We start from the raw sequence: 22941 nt of genomic DNA, 5'->3' as shown, positions 1-22941 counted from the left end.
AAATGCCAGGGGAAGAATATATCTGTGAGATGCCCAATACATATGACCATGGCTAATACTGAAACTCACTCAGAATTGGGTGGCAAAATCACCAAAGCACTCAATATAATGCCTGATGGTATAATAAAGGTAATAGCATTAAGTGAAAACAATACATTTTGTTAGTATTCTAAATATAATAATAAGAGTGATACTTAAAGGTATCACACTTGCACCAACAGCTGAAATAGATGGAATTCTAGGGCCCTATTCTGACTTGATTTATGGGCTGCATAAGTGCTCATATTTGCCCATATGCTAAACAGCATGGAAATACACTTTACCCGTGCATAAACCAAGTCTGATTGTTTTGTGTGTTTGGAGGCATGTAAATGTGTTGTATGCCTACATATACAGACGTGCTCAAATTTGTTGGTACCCCTCTAAAAAAACAAAGAATGCACAATTTTCTCTGAAATAACTTGAAACTGACAAAAGTAATTGGCATCCACCATTATTTATTCCATATTTAATAGAAGTCAGACTTTGCTTTTGATTTTTTGTTCAACATAATATTGTAAATAATAAAACAAATGAAAATGGCATGGATAAAAATGATGGGACCGCTAACCTAATATTTTGTTGATCAATCTTTAGAGGCAATCACTGAAATCAAACGTTTTCTGTAGCTCTCAATGAGAATTCTGCACCTGTTAACAGGTAGTTTGGCCCATTCTTCCTCAGCAAACTGCTCCAGCTGTCTCAGGTTTGATGGGTGCCTTCTCCAGACCACGTTTCAGCTCTTTCCATAGATGTTCGCTAGGATTCAGATCAGGACTCATAGAAGGCCACTTCAGAATAGTCCAATGTTTTGTTCTTATCCATTCTTGGGTGCTTTTAGATGTGTCTTTTGGGTCATTATCCTGTTGGAGGACCCATCACCTGCAACTGAGACAGAGCTTTCTGACATTGGGCAGTACGTTTCGCTCCAGAATGCCTTGATAGTCTTAAGATTTCTTTGTGCCCTGCACAGATTCAAGGCACCCTGTGCCAGGCGCAGCAAAGCAGCCCCAAAACATAACCGAGCCTCCTCCATTTTTCACTGTAGGTATGGTGTTCTTTTCTTTGAAAGCTTCATTTTTTGACTGTGAACATAGAGCTGATGCGACTTGCCAAAAAGCTCCAGTTTTGACTCATCTGTCTAAAGGACATTCTCCCAGAAGGATTGTGGCTTGTCAATATGCATTTTAGCAAATTCCAGTCTGCCTTTTTTATGTTTTTCTTTCAAAAGTGGAGTCCTCCTGGGTCTTCTTCCATGGAGCCCACTTTCGCTCAAAAAGCTACGGCTGGTGCGATCAGAAACTGACGTATCTTCACCTTGGAGTTCAGCTTGTATCTCTTTGGCAGTTATCCTTGGTATTTTTTCTACCATTCGCACTATCGTTCTGTTCAATCTGTGGTCGATTTTCCTCTTGCGGCCGCGCCCATGGAGGTTGCCTACAGTTCCATGGACCTTAAACTTCTTAATAATATTTACAACTGTTGTCACAGGAACATCAAGCTGCTTGGAGATGGTCTTGTAGCCTTTACCTTTACCATGTCTATTATTTTCTTTCTGATCTCCTCAGACAACTCTCTCCTTGCTTTCTCTGGTCCATGTTCAGTGTGGTGCACACAATGATACCAAACAGCACAGTGACTACTTTTCTCCATTTAAATAGGCTGAATGACTGATTGATTACAAGATTGGAGATGTGTGATACTAATTAAAGAACCTAATTAGTTTAAAATGTCACTATAATCTAATTATGTATTATCTTTTCTAAGGGGTACCAACAAATGTGTCCAGGCCATTTTAGAATATCTTTGTAGAATAAGCAATAATTCATCTCTTTTCACAGCTTCTTTGCTTTATTCTTTGACATACCAAAGGCATGCAAGTATACATGATAAAATAGCTTTTAATTTCATCACTTTTGAGGAAGAATGAAGCATTATTTCAATGAGCTGTAAGGGTACCAACAAATTTGAGCATGTATGTATATGGCCCCCTCCAAAACAAAAAAAATGAGAGTAGAGTTCCATTGGATTCTATGGGATTTTGGTGTGTGATAGGTTTTTCTCATTAAATATCTAATATGGGTCTGACAGAGTTAGTGGTTTCAGAATTGCAAATGTGTATACATTTATAAGTCTTGTGAAATTTAAAAGATATTTACCTGTACAAATATTTTCATTTCTAATTTCTGTAAAATACTTTAATCTTTTGCATATGTTTAGATTTTAATGTTATTTGATTGACTGCCTCTTAATTGTACATGATTTAATAAAAGCTATATTATATATGTCATTGAAATAAAAAATATATAATATTATAAAAAAGATATGTTATTGAACAGTGTATTTAATAAACAACTAATGCAATACACACTCACACATACAAATGGAATGCATTATAACCATTTTGAATCTTTACATATGAATTTCAATTACAATTTTACAGTCATATATGTCATTCTATACAATTTCTATTAATGGTTTAAAGAACAATTTTCTATAGAAACTTACATGACCTATAAAACTTCTATAGAATTTCTAGAATACATGATTTCTATAACGATTCTATATAACTTTATAGAGTGTTTATAGAACATTTCCGTATGGGCAGCCATACCTAAATTCATACCAAAACTCAAGTTTACATAAGCCCTAGCTAAAGTACATCAATTTTAGTACAAGAGACTAAAAGGAATGTTGTCATACTTTGTTGGGTTAATAAGCAAAAGTGTGATGACGTACAAAGGCAATTCAAGCAGTTTGTGCAAGAGGAAGTCACCAAACAGCATAGTCACTTCTTTGACTATGACAGTCATCCCAGTGGGAAAGTGGCACTTGATACCTTTTTTGCTAAACAGCTTGAAGGAAAAGAGAAGAATACGGAACTGTGATACATTAGCAAACTTGTGCTAGTGCTTTCCCACAGCTGAAAGAAGTTTTTTAGTTTATTGTCACAAATAAAAAGTCTTCCCACTGATGAGGGGAATAGGATATGTAGAGATGGAAGCCCTGATAACAAGATTTAAGTTTTTGCAAGTATCAGTCTTTTAAAGACACACCTGTGGTGGCTTTGACATAGTCACTGTGAGCAGAAACTGACCCAAGACTGTCACCGTTACTGGAAGGAGGCTGATCTTTGGGATACAAAGTGAATATTTGTGAAACTGCATGTGTGTTAAAATATTGTAATACTGTGTTTTAAAGAATATAAAGTCAGCAGAAATACTAAACAAATTGTTAAAGCACACTGTTCATACAAAAAGTTATAATAGGCTCTGTACTAACCTATAGTTCTGTTAGAACATTATATATTCCTATTTATGCTGTTATAACAGTGAAAAATATTATTGTATCTTTGTAAGTCTGAGTAAAAAGGGAGCTAGTTTGGGGTGACACTGACAAAGAAACACCTGTGAAATGAGCCAAGCTTGTCTTTGAGCCAAGCTACTGGTGTCATTGTTGGCTTCAGAGTGATATCCCAAACCAGTTTCCTGCTTGTCCGGCTGCTCAGTTTGGGAGGGCGACCTGATTTGGGTAGCGTCTGGGTTGTATGCTGCATCTTTCACTTCTTAATGATGGACTTTACTGTGCTGAAAGGGATAATCAGCATCTTTTAAATCTTCTTGTACCATTCTTTTGCTCTGTGCCTCTACCATTTTATCTCTAACTTGATTTGAGACTTGATCAAAAGCTCCTTGGTCTTCATGGTTGCTTTGTTGGGTTACTATGTGAGTTGCAGCTTGAAAGTCTTTATATACCTGAAGAAATTATTTACAAGTTAAACCATTCTGAGTACACACAGGCTGAAACCATTTGCACTGAGCTGATTTAGGGCTGCAGTAGCAAAGGGCTTGAATACTTATGCAAATTCGATTTTTCTCTTTAAATCTTTCTTATTTATATTCTATATGCATTTTTTAACTTTACCAAGGTGGAATAGTTTGTGTAGATTTGAGACAGAAAGATAATGAGTTTTGCTGATAAATCTCCTGACCGGTGAGGGCGCTAAAGAATGGGAGAAGTATCTGGAAGGGCTGGCCTGACAGTTTGTTTCTGGGACCAGGAAGTCGGTCAGCCTGGAAGGAATTGAGACTCTGTTGTAAGACCGTATTGACCTGAAAGGTAAACGAGGGGCAGCTGCAAATAATAAAGCAGCTGCAACCGTTTACCTATATGTCATGCTGGATTACATATAGGGTCCAGGGTAACGCTGATCTTTTCCTTGGTTTGGGTAAAGCTCGGTGGAGAGAAGGACTGAGAGAGGAGCTCTCAATAATAAAAGGAAGACATGTTACGTGTTTTGTGTTGTGTTTGTCTGTATTGTAATTGTTTGTGTTTTTGCACTCAGCACCAGCACGACTGCACTCACCCAGGACTGGTGACTATGTGTTAGTTTTTGTTCGGGATGGTGCCCTGTTTGTTATCCCCATGCCTTGCACATTGATGTGTATTGCCGGGGATTTATTATTTTACGGTCACCAGACCTGGAATATAAATAAAGCACTTTTCACCGGTTTACCGTTGTCTGCCTGTCACTCCTGCATCGCATCACCGCTACACCTGTTCCCCCTTTACCAGCCACTTTGCCAAAAGATTCTACATGTAAAGTCTAATTTAAAAGTGTTGTGGAGTATGCTCAGATGCCAACAATATGTGAAAACTTTGCAGGGGGTGAATACTTTTGTAAACCACTGTATATAAATAAAAAAAGTGTGAATCTAACAATTCAAATCTTAATCTTAACTGTCATTAACACGAAGGAGGTCACGTACATCTCTGAGTCTAATCCATGATGCTGTCACAAAAGCTGGAGGGGTAGAAAAGATTAAGATTACCCCAAACATGATTTCTCATTGCAAATTTGCTAGGCAGAAATATGAGCAATACCTACAGGCCCAACAAGAGAGCAAAAAACAAGCAAAGAAAAGGCCACATGAGCAAGAAATTATGGAGCTGAATGAAAAGAGGAGGCTGTATAAAGACATTAAGCATCTGTAGGAGGAAATCATCAGAACCATGAGAATGGATCCTCAAACTGAACTGTTTCAGACAATCTCTGAAAGAAAAGAAAGCTGAGTTAAGAGACGTGATAAGCAAAACAAAAAACAAAAATCATAGACTGAATGTTTGGTTTGCAACCATTATAAAAACATTCTTCTTCTGATGTCAGATGTTTGGACTTTCTTCAGGATTCTGCCCCCATTTGAGCAGTTGTCCCACCCCAACTTGTGTTGTGTTGTTTTTTACACCCAAGGTGAATCATTTTATTGTTATCAGAGACTATTTTTCCACAGTCTATTTTTGGTCAGCTCTGTAATGACTTTGGGTCTGCTGGAACCTCGTTTGGGAAGGTTCTGTGACCTGGACATCAAAGATGAGAGAATCGCCACCAATCACAGGCTTGGCTTGCCGTGCTAATGCTGCCACATTGTTGGCAAAACCTTTTTTTTTGGCTTTTAATGAATACAGGCCATAAGCTTTACCACATGTTTCCCTGGCCCTAATGAGCAGAGCTGAAGATCCCAGATCCTCGATTTGAACTTAGCGTGGTTTGCACTTATTGATGCTATAACCTCACGTAACTTTGGTCATAATCGCAACAATAAATCAGTTAAGATTTTTTTTCAGGTTTCACCAGTACACTAGTAATCGCTAAAGTAAGCACATTTTTACAGCCATTCACAGTATTTTTGATCATTTGCATATTATTTACACTTTGTTTTTTTTTTTAAAAAAAACCCTCTAGGAATGCTCAATATTAGCCCTTTTCCATCATTTCATATCAATGTTGTAAAAACAGAAATCTGGAGTGTTTCTATCCAAATCTAGAGTTTTTTTTTTTTTTTTCACGATCTGGCAACACTGAGGACAGCAACCCTCAGAAGAGGTAGAGAATTCAAAGCACAATCAGCACTCTCACACCAAAGCACATTGTTACATGTCACATATGATCTGGAAGTGTGAACATGTCAAACCTCGGCAAACTAACCACAAAAACAAACAAAAATCAATTGTATGCTGCTATCATTGAGGATGGAAAAAAATTACTGTAACACAACTGTAAAATCACTTGGGTTCTGGACAGCAACTCGACAGGGATGATGGCTAGGGTAATATTGCTATATGCAAGTTCCCTGCCCTGTCCCAGTGTTATGTTGTCTGACATTGAAAAAGACTGACAATACCTTTAACAAATACACTAAAAAGATTTGTATCTGGAATAGCTTGTTTTAGAGAAACCAGTAGGTCAGCCAACAGGGATATAAGCAGTGAGACAAGGGAAGCAGGAAAGAGTATGTGTTACAGGTATCTTGTTCCCTTTAACCTAGAAAGTGATACAAATAAAGTTGCCAAAAACATATTTGGCAGCCTTGTAGTTTTCATTAATCCATGTGTTTGCCTCAAATAACTGATGATTCTTATCACAACCTTATTGTGTTGAGACACGAAATACCAATGTGTGCTCTACTCATAATCAAATATGTTCCTAATTTTTTGACTAGCTCTGTACATATTGCTTTCATGGTTACTGTGGCAGGGTGAAAACCCTACCAGTGCATGTGTGTGTGTTGGTGTGGGGAATATTGGGTTGGCAGGGAGAGGGTTACATTTCTCCGTCAAAACATGTGGGAATGTGGTTTGATTAATTAGGCTCTAGCCACGGGTATATAAATAGGTGTTCATGGGTGGTAATTAGAGAGGGATAGAGTTGGACACTGGTGATAGAGGTGGTGGGTGTGTGTTTGATGTTCTGTGTTCCATCCTGTGCTGTCTGGGGCTCCACCAAACCACAGTCAGAGCCATATTGTCCAAATGGAGAAAGTTTGGGACAGTAGTGAATCTTCCCAGAAGTGGCTATTCTGCCAAAATCTCTCCAAGAGCAAGACGTAAAATCGTCCAGGAAGTCACAAAGAACCCGAGAACAACATCCAGGGATCTGCAGGCCTCTCTCGACCTTGGCTAAGGTCATTGTTCATGACTCCACCATCTGAAACACACTGGCAAAAATGGGATTCATGGCAGAGTAGAGAAGAACATTGTCACAAAATCTGTGGGTTCAGATTTCTTTACGTACTCTTTCTATATAGCTCAGCATACACTCTTATCTCAGGGGAGACGTTAGGAGAACAGAGATGATATTACTAATGGACCCGCAATATATCCAGATGACTAATATAGCACCCAAGAAATTGAAAGACTCATGTATTTAAAGTTTTTTACGAATTGGAGTATGATCAGTACTCATTCGGTTTATTAACGGTTAAATATTGGATAGAGTAGTTACAGGCTACTTCGTATCCCCAGCTGACAGACACACTGGGCAGTCCAGAGTCTTAACAGATATCAACGTTAACACTTTAATACATGTATATATGTATGTATTCAAGGACGACAAGCAGGCCAAGAACATGTCACTTAAAGTACCCAATGGTCTATTTCAGCACATTCAACAAATCACTCTCTTATTTCTAAAACACAGCATGAGTCCCTTATAGCAATACATGCAATACATGTGAGATTAAATAACAGCGTGTAACAAATGATATATATATATATTTTTTTGGTTCCTGGGTAGTAAGTGTTATTTCCTAATTACTTATACCTTAAAAGTATAGAAAATGGCTACTATTCCCCACAAACTTTGCTTTTGTGACCAGGACAGTGATATTTTGAAATTTACCTATTTTCCAGAACATTCCAGATAGATTCAGTGCTGAGTAAACTTGGAGTAACTTCTAGAACTTTCTAGAACTTTCCAGTAATATAAATAGTAGTATAAATACAGGGCCCTTAAGTCCACCAGTTTAGTTCCAGCTGCCTAAGTGGATACATATCTGCATTTTTCTGAGATGGCATCAAGAGGCTGCAAGCATCCGGCAGACACATTTTGCTATATCTGCGGCCAATTTATCAAGCGAAAAAGTACTCCATGGAAGCATCTGCTAAGATGTGTGAGGCCTACAAGGCATATTTCAGCATGCCTGTGGGGGATCAAGACAAACCCTGGGCACCTCATTTCACCTGCGAGCACTGCAAAAAAACTCTGGAAGGTAAGATGGACAATTGTTGCTCGGAATTTTATGTTATAAAATTTGTTAAAACTTTTAAAATTGTAAAAGTTTTTAATTTTAAAATGTTTTACAATTTTCAATGTTATTGAAAAAATATATCATATAGGAAAAATGTTGCGAGAATCTCTTACACATTAGTCATGGGTGAAATAAATGTATTTTTGTAGGATGGTACATAGGGGAAAAGAGAGCCATGAAGTTCGCTATCCCAAGAATTTGGCGGGAACCCACTGACCACTCAAGCAACTGCTACTTCTGCATAGTGGACCCTTCCAAACGTCGGACTGGCAAGAATGAACCTGCTATCACGTATCTGGACCTTCCTTCATCCATCGCCCCTGTGCCACACTGCCATGAGCTCCCCGTACCCACTCCTCCGGAGAGAGAGCAGCCGTCTTTAGAAGAGAGCAGCAAGTCAGAGAGCGAGGAGGACATTGTAGATCCAGATGACAATTTCAGAGGTGGAGCTGAGGAGAGAAACCCATACTACCCCAACCAAAAAGACCTCAACGACTTGATTAGAGATCTTGGTCTCACCAAGTCCAATGCTGAGCTTTTGACATCTAGGCTCAAGCAGTGGAACTTTTTAGATGAAAGTGTGCAAGTCGCAGATCAGAGGAAGCGTCACCAACCTTTTTCCAGCTTCTTCACCCATCAAGATGGGCTCTACTTCTGCCACAATGTGACCAGTCTGTTTGAGGCAGTCGGAATCGCCTGTAACCAGAATGAGTGACGCCTCTTCATTGACAGCTCATCCAGGAGCTTCAAAGCCGTGCTGCTCCATAATGGTAACAAGTACCCGTCTATTCCCCTGGCTCACTCGGTGCACCTCAAAGAGGATTACAACAGCATCAAGACCTTGCTGGATGCCTTGAAGTATGATGAGTACGGCTGGGAGGTCATAGGAGACTTCAAAATGGTAGCATTCCTGATGGGTCGCTGTCACAGGGACGGCCGAAGTGGGCGGCGTCAGAACCAGGAAAGGTAATGAAATATACAAAACACAGGACGGATGAAATGAAATGATGAAGACGCCTGTTGGCGCCGGTTTAATACAAAATAAAAGGTTTACACAAACACGAAAAACACAGGACACGGCACTCTACGCCAAAATAAATAGACAAACGAAAACAGACTACTACTACTAATTTCCTCCGTCTCCAATCCCGTTCTCCGCTCACCGAACACCCAACCACCAGTATGTGCCAACGTGCATCTATATATACTATTGTGCTGGGATTCAATTACCAATTAATTATTCACTTGAATCCCAGCACGTGAATTAATAAAGTGCAATTCCCCGTGCTCACATATTACTACATTTTACTTGCACGTGAAGTGCTGTGCAATCCTCGTGCCTAAATACACATATACATTTTTAAACACTCGTGTTACACAGACCCGTTTATATCCCGTGTACCAATGTCTATACACCAACATTTAACACACCACACGCAACACATAACAGATAATATACACAGGGGCGGGCACTTTGTTACATATACCCCCTCCTGTGCAAAGCACACATGGCCTCAATGGCCACCTCCCCCCTTAAAAGCCCAAAAGTCCCGCCCAAAGTCCTTGGCCAGGACCAGAGGCTTCCAGGGGCCCACAGGTCGTAATGCTGTCAGCAGGGTAGCATTCTCCTGCCAGGGTAGTCCTAGCAGCGGAAAGGCTGCTTGGGGTGTGGTCTCCTGACCTTCCCCCTCCTTCGGCGCCGGCAGCTCCCCTTGGTGGGGCTTCAACCACCGTTCTTCCTGCAGGGAAGAAACTGCAGAGGGAGCAGGTCTCCGGACCTCCCCCACGATCTCCGGCGGAGAAACTGCTGCTGGGGTTGGCGGTCTCCAGACCTCCTCCCCCTTCTCCGGCAGCGAAACTGCTGCTGGGGTTGGCGGTCTCCAGACCTCCTCCCCCTCCTCCGGCAGCGAAACTGCTGCTGGGGTTGGCGGTCTCCAGACCTCCTCCCCCTTCTCCGGCAGCGAAACTGCTGCTGGGGTTGGCGGTCTCCAGACCTCCTCCCCCTTCTCCGGCAGCGAAACTGCTGCTGGGGTTGGCGGTCTCCAGACCTCCTCCCCCTTCTCCGGCAGCGAAACTGCTGCTGGGGTTGGCGGTCTCCAGACCTCCTCCCCCTTCTTCGTGGCCGGCAGCTCCCCTTCGTGGGGTTCCGGCCACAGTACTTCCGGCTGTGATGCGGAGCGGCGGGCAACCCCAGGCGATGCAGAGCGGCGGGCAACCCCAGGCGATGCAGAGCGGCGGGCAACCCCAGGCGATGCAGAGCGGCGGGCAACCCCAGGCGATGCAGAGCGGCGGGCAACCCCAGGCGATGCAGAGGCATCCTTGGGCGAAGCGAGGCTGGCATCCTTGGGCGAAGCGAGGCTGGCATCCTTGGGCGAAGCGAGGCTGGCATCCTTGGGCGAAGCGAGGCTGGCATCCTTGGGCGAAGCGAGGCTGGCAGTCAGGACAAGCTGGGGTGCGGGTGTTGGCCCTCTTTTCGGCCACTGCAGCCGGGAGGTTCTTCCCCGTGCTTCCCTCAGCAGCCTATGCAAGGGCTGCTGAGGACCGCCAGCATCTAGTCCTGGCCCTTGTGGTGCAGGGAGAGGCAGCTCCTGCTCCTCTCCCCCTGATGGAGGTGGAGGCAGAGGAAGCTCCAGCTCCTCTCCTCGTGATGGTGGGGGAAGTGATACCAGCAGGCATTCACCCTCTGCTGGTGGGGGAAGTGATACCAGCAGGCATTCACCCTCTGCTGGTGGAAAGGGACCCAGCAGGCATTCACCCTCTGCTGGTGGGGGAAGTGATACCAGCAGGCATTCACCCTCTGCTGGTGGACAGGGACCCAGCAGGCATTCACCCTCTGCTGGTGGACAGGGACCCAGCAGGCATTCACCCTCTGCTGGTGGGGGAAGTGATACCAGCAGGCATTCACCCTCTGCTGGTGGACAGGGACCCAGCAGGCATTCACCCTCTGCTGGTGGACAGGGACCCAGCAGGCATTCACCCTCTGCTGGTGGCGGAGGCAGAGGCAGCTCCTGCTGCTCTGCTCCTGCCGGTGGAGGTGGCGGAGGCAGAGGCAGCTCCTGCTGCTCTCCCCCTGCCGGTGGAGGTGGCGGAGGCAGAGGCAGCTCCTGCTGCTCTCCCCCTGCCGGTGGAGGTGGCGGAGGCAGAGGCAGCTCCTGCTGCTCTGCCCCTGCCGGTGGAGGTGGCGGAGGCAGAGGCAGCTCCTGCTGCTCTCCCCCTGCCGGTGGAGGTGGCGGAGGCAGAGGCAGCTCCTGCTGCTCTCCCCCTGCCGGTGGAGGTGGCGGAGGCAGAGGCAGCTCCTGCTGCTCTGCTCCTGCCGGTGGAGGTGGTGGAGGCAGAGGCAGCTCCTGCTGCTCTGCTCCTGCCGGTGGAGGTGGCGGAGGCAGAGGCAGCTCCTGCTGCTCTGCTCCTGCCGGTGGAGGTAGGAGCGGCGTGTAGTCTCCTGGTGGTGGAGGTGGGAGCGGTGTGTAGTCTCCCCTTGATACAGGGGACTGGTGCGGCTCTCCCTCACTTGCAGGGGACTGGTGCGGCTCTCCCTCACTTGCAGGGGACTGGTGCGGCTGTGGAGACAGCGGTGGGACCTCTGCCTTCCTCTTCCCCTTTCCCCTTCTCTGCCACCTCCTCACCTTCCTCTCCTGCGGCAGTTCCTCCTCTCCTTCCTGGTAGGGGCAGCGCACCACCGGGTGCCCAAACTCCCCACAGGCAAGGCACCAGCCCTGGTCCTCCAGACCACCGAGGAACTCCTCCAGGTCCTGGCAGCCATCTCTCCAGTCCCAGCCTTCCATGTTTTATTTTTTTTTGTTGTTGCTGTGGTTTTTTTTTTTTTTTGACAAAACACCTCTCCTGGTCTGACGCTTGGAGGCGCTGTTATCCCACGCAGGACACCACGTGTCACAGAGACGGCCGAAGTGGGCGGCGTCAGAACCAGGAAAGGTAATGAAATATACAAAACACAGGACGGATGAAATGAAATGATGAAGACGCCTGTTGGCGCCGGTTTAATACAAAATAAAAGGTTTACACAAACACGAAAAACACAGGACACGGCACTCTACGCCAAAATAAATAGACAAACGAAAACAGACTACTACTACTAATTTCCTCCGTCTCCAATCCCGTTCTCCGCTCACCGAACACCCAACCACCAGTATGTGACAACGTGCATCTATATATACTATTGTGCTGGGATTCAATTACCAATTAATTATTCACTTGAATCCCAGCACGTGAATTAATAAAGTGCAATTCCCCGTGCTCACATATTATTACATTTTACTTGCACGTGAAGTGCTGTGCAATCCTCGTGCCTAAATACACATATACATTTTAAACACTCGTGTTACACAGACCCGTTTATATCCCGTGTACCAATGTCTATACACCAACATTTAAACACACCACACGCAACACATAACAGATAATATACACAGGGGCGGGCACTTTGTTACAGTCGCCAAGGCAGTTTTACCAAGTTTCCCTGCTATCTTTGCCTTTGGGACAGCAGGGACACCAAGGCGCACTACCACAGGCGGGACTGGCCACAGCGGACCGAGTTCTCTGTGGGGAGGAACAACGTCAAGTGGGAGCCACTGGTGGACCCCCGGAAGGTGCTGATGCCACCACTGCACATCAAATTGGGCCTTATGAAACAATTTGTCAGAGCTCTAGATAAGGAGTCGGCAGCCTTCAAGTAACTTCAAAACTTCTTCCCTAAGCTGTCTGAGGCAAAGGTCAAAGCTGTTGTCTTCGTCGGAACACAGATAAAGAAGATCCTGGAGTGCAATGAGTTCCCCAAGAAGCTCACTAGTAAGGAGAAAGCGGCTTGGAACAGCTTTGTCGCAGTGGTTTGGGGCTTCCTGGGCAATCACAAGGCCGAAAACTATGTGAAGCTGGTTGAGACTCTGGTGAAGAACTACGGCACAATGGGCTGTAGGATGTCCCTCAAAGTCTATATCCTTGATGCTCATCTAGATAAATTCAAGGAGAACATGGGAGCGTACTTGGAGGAGCAAGGCGAGCGCTTCCACCAGGATATACTGGACTTTGAACGTCGCTACCAAAGACAGTATAACGAGAACATGATGGGAGACTACATTTGGGGGCTGATTCGTGAAAGTGATTTACAGTATAATTGTAAATCTCAAAAAACTACTCACTTCTAAATCTTTTGTAGTCATTTTTGTATTACTTTAGTATAAATACATGTTAATTTGGATTCATATGTTGTTTTTTTCTGACTTTATGTGAACGAAAAGACACGCATTTGCCCGTTTTCCCACTGGAAATAGTGATATTTTGAAATATCACTGTCCTGGTCACAAAAGCAAAGTTTGTGGGGAATAATAGCCATTTTCTATACTTTTGAGGCATAAGCAATTAGGAAATAACACTTACTACCCAGGAACAAAAAAAAACAAAAAAAAAATTGTTACACAGTGTTATTTATCCCTTAAAAATTGTACTAATCAGGCTTTGACCTGTACCTGACTTTTGAATGCGCTATTCCAAGCAGTTTTCCACAGTTTCTTGCTTTTTCCAAAGCCAGAGTCTGTGCAAACACTTTTTAGATTTATGACCTATGAATGTCTGTTAAGCCATAATTTTTGCATATTATTTCTAGATATATTCTTATCTGTGCTAAACCACTAACTCCATAAACCTTAAATTCCAAATCTATAAGACTTGCAGCTTTGCTGAAGTGGAACCCAAGGACATTCCTCCTTTTTGGATAAGGAGAGAGGCCCCCTTTTTCAATGCAGCAGTTTCAAAGAACCACATTATAAGGACTCTATCTACCATCATTAGACAATAGTATAGTGGATTAACAACAAGGTACATTATTGTATATCATTACAAACTTATCACAAAAACATAACACAACACCTTTTATATTCTATAATTCAATGGATATCATAATGTCTAGAGGTCTTGTTGTTCAATAGAAGGAGAAAGAACCTATACCACTTTCCCATTTAATTAAATCGAATACTGCTCCAGCTTTTAATCTTTTTATCAATACGTTAAAGTCATGAACAAGCAATAATACTTGTCAGTTTTAAATAATATGTTTTCTATTATAGCAAATACTTAAAACATTATTAATCTTATGAAATCAAATAATTATTTTCAGTTTCAAATATCATTCTGTCTAAAAAAGGAGTTAATCATTTATTTTATTGATTTATAATACCTTTGTGTCTAATTACTATTTGTTAACTATTGTGAACTATAAACAGTATCAATTAGCACTATACCTGTTTCATTATAAGATAATCTTTCAATTAATTTACTTCAGTTTAACAGTTGCTCCTAGAATTTATAACATCACTTTATTTCTTTGGTGATTCCCTCTAAGATTTAAATCCAAATACCAACCAATATAACTGCATTCGACTTTTTATAATGATTGAACTAGGCTTGACCCTGTTCTTTGTTCATACAAAATCTAGCCGAGACAGGTTTTTTCTTAAGACTTTTGGTTGTTCAAGGATTAATGTTAATTTATTGTGATTCAATGTTTTACTGACCAGCCTAGCTGATTCAGTGTCACTTGCGACAACATGAATGCTCGTCTAAAGTTTGCCAAAAAGCACCGGGATGATCCTCAAGAGTTCTGGAACAATGTTCTATGGACAGATGAGTCAAAAATGGAACTTTTTGGACAACATGGGCCTATCACAAAGACGGCCGAAGTGGGCGAGGTCAGAACCAGGAAGGAATGAAATACAGACAGGACAGATGAATGTGAAATGATGATGGAGCTTTCTTGCGCCGTGCATCTATATATACTATTGTGCTGGGATTCAATTACTAATTAATTATTCACTTGAATCCCAGCACGTGAGTTAATTATGTGCAACCTCGTGCTCACATATTAACTACTTTAAATGTACGTGAAGTGATGTACAATCCCGTGCCTAAATACAAATATACATTTTAAACACTCGTGTTAGACCCGTTTATATCCCGTGTACCAATGACTATACACCAACATTTAACAAACCACACGCAACATAACAGATAAGACACACTTTGTCACAGGGCCCCATTATGTCTGGCGAAAACACTGCAAGAACCTCATACCAACGGTCAAGCATGGTGGTGGTAGTGTCATGATTTGGGGATGCTTTGCTGCATCAGGACCTGGACAACTTGCCATCAATGAAGGAACCATAAATTCTGCTCTGTATCAGAATTCTACAGGAGAATGTCAGGCCATTCGTCCGTGAGCTGAAGCTGAAGTGCAGCTGGGTCATACAGCAAGACAATGATCCGAAACACACAAGCAAGTCTACATCAGAATGGTTGAAGAACAAGAAATTCAGTTTTGCAATGGCCTAGTCAAAGTTCAGACCTAAACCCCATTGAGATGTTGTGGCAGGACTTGAAACGAACAGTTTATGCTTGAAAACCCACAAATGTAACTGAGCTGAAGCAGTTCTGCATGAAGTAGTGGGCCAAAATTCCTCCATGGCGCTGAGACTGATCAACAACTACAGGAAGAGTTTGGTTTATTGCTGCTAAAGGTGGGGTAACCAGTTATTGAGTCTAAGGAGGCGATTACTTTTTCACACGGTGCATTGGGTGTTGCATAACTTTCTTTAATAAATAAATGAAATAAGTATCAACATTTTGTGTTATTTGTTCACTTAGGGTCCCTTTTACCTAATATTAGATATCGGTTGAAGATCTGATAACATTCAGTGTCAAAAATATGCAAAACTGCAGAAAATCAGACAGGGGGCAGTTGTTCTTTGGTAACTTAATTGGTTGCTTGTGCAACTGGGGATTCTCACAATATTAAAAACAAAAAATCTATCCCACATACTGTACTGTCTTGTTTGACAAGTAACACATCTAAATGTGTGGTATTTGTAACATAAACATATCAGCCTCAAAGGTGAAGCTGGCAGAACTGCATAAGTGAAATTATTGTGGTGATGTTAAAATCAAAGTACTGGAGACTGGCGTTAATGTTAATGGGGATAGACCACTGATAGTAATACTTCAAACAATACACTTTTATAAGTATTAAAGGCTTATGTTTCTGCATTAAAATGTATTTTTACATATTTAAGAAGATTGTTTTCTTGTATAGTAAGTTCAAGTTGAAAATATGAACTAAGGAGTTTTCTAGAAAGTTTTGTATGTCAGTTTTATAACAAAATACAATTTCATTTTTTGTACACAACACACAGTAGTAAGTTGTAAGTATACTCATTTTCCCTTACGTTTACTTATTGCAATAATTTAATAAAATGTATCTCTAAATGTGTCTTTTTGCGGCTTTGGAGCCATATAACCTAAAACTAGGGGTGTGAAAAAACTTATTACTGATACTTAGAATTGTCTTTAAGAAGTATTTATCAGCAGGTAGTCAATAAATCCATTCATTAATGTGTTGATTTCAAAACCAGAAAAGTTGTCCATCTTCATGATTACAATTGAGTACCAATCCACGGCAATTCACGTCTGCACTGAGTATTTTAAAAGCAGATCAGAAGATGATTTTCCTCTCATCCGGCCCGTTGACATTTTTGCTACTGTACTGGCGTACCGAGGCCGTGAACTGACAGCTACTTATACTTTGAGATACTTGCACTTAAAAATGCGAACCTCCCTAGTATGGACCTTAATTTACAACCAGAACGAGACCATTTTTAATTTTTTTTTATAAAAGGCAGAAAAGAAAATGTATTGAAAAATATTTCAGTGTCATAACTGTAAAATGACATCAACAATACTATTTTTTTTATTTATTTCAATGACACACACAATTTGCCAAAATCACTATGCAGGTATTTTATTCAATTAACACTTAAAATAGAAGGTATGTGTGTGTGAAAGTTGCAAATATACCTGGATCCCACGGTACACACTGTAGTATTTATAGTCTTCATTTGACCTATACTTTGCAAAAGACATGTTACCAAGTCTGTATAAGGCAAGCTTCAATGTTGTTTTGTAATAGGTAGCAACATACAGTACTGTAGGTTACAAACAGAGGTTTTAATAGTGCACCAGCGGTACAGACGTTAGTCTTTACATTACATTCTGTGTAAGTGTTCGGTTTTAACAACAGTGTATTTCTTGATCAATTTTTCAGTAAGCTACAGTAACCCAAATTAATAGGTATTCTGTATTTTGCTATTAGACATGTTCTAAAAGCCTTACAATAACAATTAGTTGTTCCAGGAAGCAAAGCTACAATAGTCTCCTTCATTGGTGATAGTGACCAAACTGCATTCCATTAATCCAGAAACAAAGTGAAGCCATTCAGAGCATAGTAGTCATTTAAAAACAAGAGGGTGACTTTTTGAGTTTACAGTAAATCCTCCTCCTCACCTCTATCTTATTTTTGGCATCGTCAGTAAGTCCAAATAAAGTACTATATACAGTACATGTCTATTAAGTTGTTTCTAAATCTCATAAATTGTCCAAACTGAATAACAGAGCTGATTTTAAAATTGGGTTAGACGACTGTTGTAAAATGTAAAATGTCATGTGGAATCTCTTAAACAATTAAAACATTTATAATACTGGTATAAAATTATTGTTTTCACAAGTTATTGTACTGATCTATGTAGCTGAAGCATAAATTTCTATTGCAAACTATTCTAAAAACATTCCATCCTTATAAATCGTGGTAAATGTGCACTGCACTATTCCCCATGCTTTTCGCTTACTATAGATTTCTCTTGTTTTAGTCAAGTTTATCTATGTTTTACCGATTATGCTTTAATTTGGGGACATTTTTCTGTTTATTAGCTGTAAACAACTAGCTTACCAATGATGTTCATTTTTGTTAAATGGGTTGTAATTCACAAAATAATAAAAAATAATACATAATACATATTCCCCGTTGTGCATTTCTATTTGCTTTATACAGTAGGTCTCAAAGTTTTTAAAGCTACTTGAATTATACCAACATAAGTATTTTAATTTTAAAACCATGATTTCAGCTACTACAACAGGATAAGGAGAGTTTCAAGTCTGCTTGCCTTACTTACAGGTAGCCTTTTAATGTTTCACTTCTTAAGTCATTCCACCACAGTAGTGTCTTTGGGGTTACTAGCTGAAAAGCAATATTGTCAGTCAGTAGGCAGACGGTTGACTAATGACAGGAAAGATGGCATTTAAGGGATGTGAACAAGACAGAGTTCTCTAGTGCTAGATTTCATATTGTAAATGAACATTTTGTGACACTTAAGCAAAAGTACTCGTGCATTTCGACACTGAAAAAAAAACAAAAAAAACATTACTTTTCAGGATATAATTTTGCTTATCCTGGCTGCAATAAAAAGGTAAATACTTAATAATGTAACCATATAATTTACAATAGCGGCAATCATAAAAATTGCATATTTGTTGATCTGTTAACAAGCTAGTTAACAACTAACAGGTCCTTTTCACAATAATTGAAGGAATGCAAACTTGATTTAATTATTAAGAATAGGTTTTAACCAAAAATTTCTTTTAAAGCAGTTCTTAAAGTTTTGTGAATAAAGCTTAACAAAAGTAAACGAGCCCCTTAATTTAGTGTGACAATTTCATCATTCCTTCACTATCTTAACCTTATGCTGCCTTTACTATGGAATAACACAATAAACTTTTTTAAAAACCTCATTACAAGGTGTGTACTGGTTGCAATGAAAGACAACATGAACGCTTCATGAAACTGTAGCATACATTATTTTTGTCAGAGGTACGGCATGTAGTGTGTTGTCTTTCACTGGCCTCGACATATGAATTAGATGCCTCCCGGTCTAAAGCCAGGTCTATCATAGGTGTGAATGAGCAGAAAGGTTTGTTTGCTCTGAATCACATTCACAGTATAAAAAAGCATGGCATTAAAATGCACTCATAACCAGAGAATGAGCCCTGAAAGAGGTTTCCAAGGTCTGGGAGGTTATAAGCCTAACAGCACATTCTTTTCATGATAGGCCTGGCGCTTTCAATGGCATGTAATATCGAACATGCTTCCAAAACCGTGAGGACGGAGACATAGTTTTTTTTGTGAAATCTCCTTTCCATCTTATTGCTCCTTGTTTGTTTTTTAAATACCGAATTGATTCAGGAAAGTCAGAATAGTCTTTGACTTTCTCCAACTCAATTAAAATGACTTTGATTTGGTTGTGAATGAAGGCGTCATGTAATCCTGCCTGTCGTTCTAGCTGAATGTCCGAGTCCTCCAGTCCAAACGTTGTGGATGTGTAAACTATAATCAGTCTTCTGCTGTTCTGCATGTTTTCATTTACAATGTCTGCAAAAGCTGCATAAAATAAAAGGGAAATATGGATCAAAAAGCAAATTACACAAGAGCATCAACAAAAGACAACATTAAAGTCAGTGCTTTCCTGGACCCAGTACTAAAACTCTTAGTTAAACCGCTCAGTTGCTGATGGAAATTAAATGATAAGAAATGAAACATTTGCTAAAAAATTATGATATAAAGTACCCTTGTTATATGGAAAACCATTGGTTTTGATGACAGCGTCGATCATAGCAAAGCAGCTTCATATTACATTTTCATATATTGTTCAACTCAAACGTTTCATCACACATTTGATATACTCTGCTTGATCTGAGTTCAGGAGCAGCTCTTATTGTAGTTGCCACTTCTTTTTCACTTTAGACAAATAGGTAGATCAGCAAAGTATCTGACAACTAAAGCTGAATTTAGATAAAACTAAACAACGTTTCCTTCAGCTTGCTTGGTAACATTTTCTCCCCAGTAGCTGTGAAAACTGGCTAGTATTAAACACACCTTCACCAGGGAGCTCATTCCTTCCCAATATGAAGAGTTTGTATCCACACTTTTTCTCCAAGACTTCTGGCAGTATCTGCAGTGCAAACATGGCAGGATCTTTTGAGGAACTGGACTCGTGGTTTCTTGGGTAGATAATGTATGCGTCGTAAACCTTTCCATCTGAATCTAGAATGCAAGCAATGAAAATGAATAGGCCACTTTAAAATTCCTAATAAGGACCAAGGATTAAAATAGTATGTTAATATATAATACCTCAAAAATTACAAAGTAGGTACACACACCAATAAAGTAGTGAGGTGCCAGTTTACAGGCAGTGCCAAAACTAAATTGAAAAAAAAAAATAAACTGCACTCTCAAAATTCAATCCTTTTAAAATAAACTAATTTTGTTTTATTAAAATGAAACCTCTGCCACGATTGATACACAGTGATTAACATAACACATCCAATCAGAATCGAGTAAGAGCAGCACACACACACACACACAAAGAATGAAGAATACTAAAACATTTAAATAAATGACTAGTCTGTATTAATGTTAATACAATTACTAATAGTGATTGTAATAAAGTGTCCTGCATTTATTATTTTTTAAATTATAGATTAATGACTTATTAAAATGTTGCACCCTTGTTTCAATGAAGTTTCTTCGGTCTGCACCAAAACACATACATTAAACCAATTTTACTACTAAATGTCTAGCAGGGATCAATCAAGTTCTTAAAAGGGGAAGAAAACGTTGGGGGAGAAACACAGAAAAACAGCAATCCTAAATATAATAATAACATTCAAGTTACATTTACTAACCCCTAAAAACAAAATATTTTATATATTAGAAATACACTTGTTCACAGTTAAGAAATAAAGTGACCCCTTAAAATGTAGCAATTAAGAGGAACTTCCTCATAAACGGCTTATTTTCAAATACAAAACACACACCTGCTGATATTTTTCAGTTTCCATTTTGTAAATAAATAATTTAATACAGCGCTTCTTTAAACAATGAAAGTAAATAGCGAAGTAAAGTCTTTTTTTTTTTTTTTTTTTTTAGGGTGGCTAATTGCTGATCCAGGAGACACAGTCAATGGCTTCTGCAAAGTCTCAATAAGACATGCAAAAAACAACGAAACATTGACAATGCTGCTCCACATTCTGCGTTGGACGTTAGGGCAGTATTGAAACAAACATTTCTAGTAGCAAATCACACCACCATTTCCACTGTGGATTGCTTCTGTGAGATGGTCAAAGACATTGTAACTGACACAAATTCCACCAATCTCAAAGACATCCAGCTGCACAGAACTCAGTGCACAGCAGTGATTAATTCAGTTCTGAGGCCATGCTTTTTAATTTTTTATTATTTTTTTCAGGAAGAACTAGGCAGGTTTTTGAAAAGTAGTTGTCCTTCATTTCAAATGCTAGTTGCTGATACACATGATTGAAAGGTCGCTGCTATCTACAGGGTATTTGTGTCCCCTAACAAGCGATATTTATTCACTACACTCCACAACCTAACAGCGAATATTTTTTACTCGTTACTATTATTATTTAACTTCTTAAATAATTTTTAGTTCCGTTTAATAAATAAATTGCTTTGGAGAAAACAGTGAATGGCCTATTATAACTGTGCCTTAGAGACAAACTGGTGCTGCAGTCAAAGGTGCTGCAAGTACCACTGCATGGATAAGGGCGTTTGCTAAGAAAGAAAGAAATAATAACAGTATCAGTAATATAAAAGATAAGCAACTGAGGTTATACTGCTGTGTGTGTGAATTCTTAACATCAATCTTTAACATATAAACATAGCTAATGAAAGGTCATCTAGAAAACAGCAGCCCTTGAAGAGTACAGCAATATATAAACATCAGCTATTAGTACTGGAATTGTATGCATTACATTCTGTCATATATTTTATTTTTATATTTATCTATTTATATTTCAATGGTTGAAGTTTAAACATGTTTTACTATTTCTGCCTACTGTGTTGTCCTGCAGTAACGCAGTGTGAGCAGAGTTATTGCTGTAGTTTAGTTTGTATCTTACCCTAACCAGCTAAATAAATATTCGTTTTTGCAGTTTTAGCCAAACCAATAATAATAATCACACACTGTGCATGAAAACACTTTTTTCCCCAAAAGTGACTGTAGTGTTTATTGCAATTTCATTTTGTGTGTTTATTGTTATTTTTGGTCTGTAAGCTGCTGTTCAGTTCTGGTTTCCAGCAGTAAAAAGGAATGAGTACAGGTTGGAACCTGATTCACTATGCCATATTGTTTTTCATAGACTGCACTGTAGAGAATATTTGGATCTTTTTATAGCCACATTTTTTCTTTTCCTGTACTTGAAGCAAGGTAAAGATGACAGACAGACAGACAGACAGACAGATAAACCATTTAAAACACTCTGTGAGATGAGATTGGTTACTGCAGTGAAGTGTCTCGCCCCTCTGTATATATTTATGTAAATATGATCGGCGAAAAGCCTTATTTAATTGTTTTATTATTGTTTGCTTTGCAGACGAAAAGTTACCGCCATTATTTGTAACAGAATGCGTGACTGTCAGCTACTTATTTATTTAACTAGCTGACAGTCACTCAGACTTAGTAAATCCGTGCAGAATGTGACCGAGGGATAATATAATAATTGTTAGCCAGTTAATCCCCCGAACACCAATATAAAAAAACCTGCTGCACGGTGATGAGTGTGATCGAGAGGCGGAACGAGTCGGGTGGTGAAGGAAAGTAAAATTTTAAAGTGAATAGAAAACAACTGTTAAAACATGGCGCTTCTGCACCAGCACAGTACATGTTCTGTCTGTTTGTTTTGGCCAACGTGCCCTTTTGTTTTGTAAAACTGGTTATTTTTCTATTATTTAATAAACTCACTGAGCGCTGTAGCGTCTCAGTTTTGCCCAGCATTTCTGCCCAGCATGTCCAGCATGTTTTGGTTTGTGTTTCTGGTCTGGCCTGACATCACCCCTGCAGCCATCTTTGTCACAGTTACAAACAGCCCTTACAAAAGTTTTCCATAGTAAAAGCATAGCAAAGTG

The 22941-nt window shown here is 40.2% G+C and overlaps 1 protein-coding gene across 1 annotated transcript in view; it reads right to left on the bottom strand.

Annotated features, from left to right (window-relative positions):
- Positions 1-16867: 16867 nt before the first annotated feature.
- LOC121320452 (interleukin-1 receptor type 1-like) overlaps positions 16868-22941 on the bottom strand; it is a 51799-nt gene continuing 45725 nt past the window's right edge. Inside the window, 3 exon segments of the mRNA XM_041258787.1 lie at positions 16868-19078; positions 19080-19395; positions 19891-20058. Coding sequence (XP_041114721.1) covers positions 19033-19078; positions 19080-19395; positions 19891-20058 — 530 coding nt within the window. The 3' untranslated portion in view covers positions 16868-19032.

The sequence above is a fragment of the Polyodon spathula genome, chromosome 9 (assembly GCF_017654505.1).
Source record: "Polyodon spathula isolate WHYD16114869_AA chromosome 9, ASM1765450v1, whole genome shotgun sequence".
NCBI lineage: Eukaryota > Metazoa > Chordata > Actinopteri > Acipenseriformes > Polyodontidae > Polyodon > Polyodon spathula.
The sequence above is the reverse complement of the archived record's forward strand: the minus strand, read 5'-3'. Positions and strand labels throughout refer to the sequence as shown.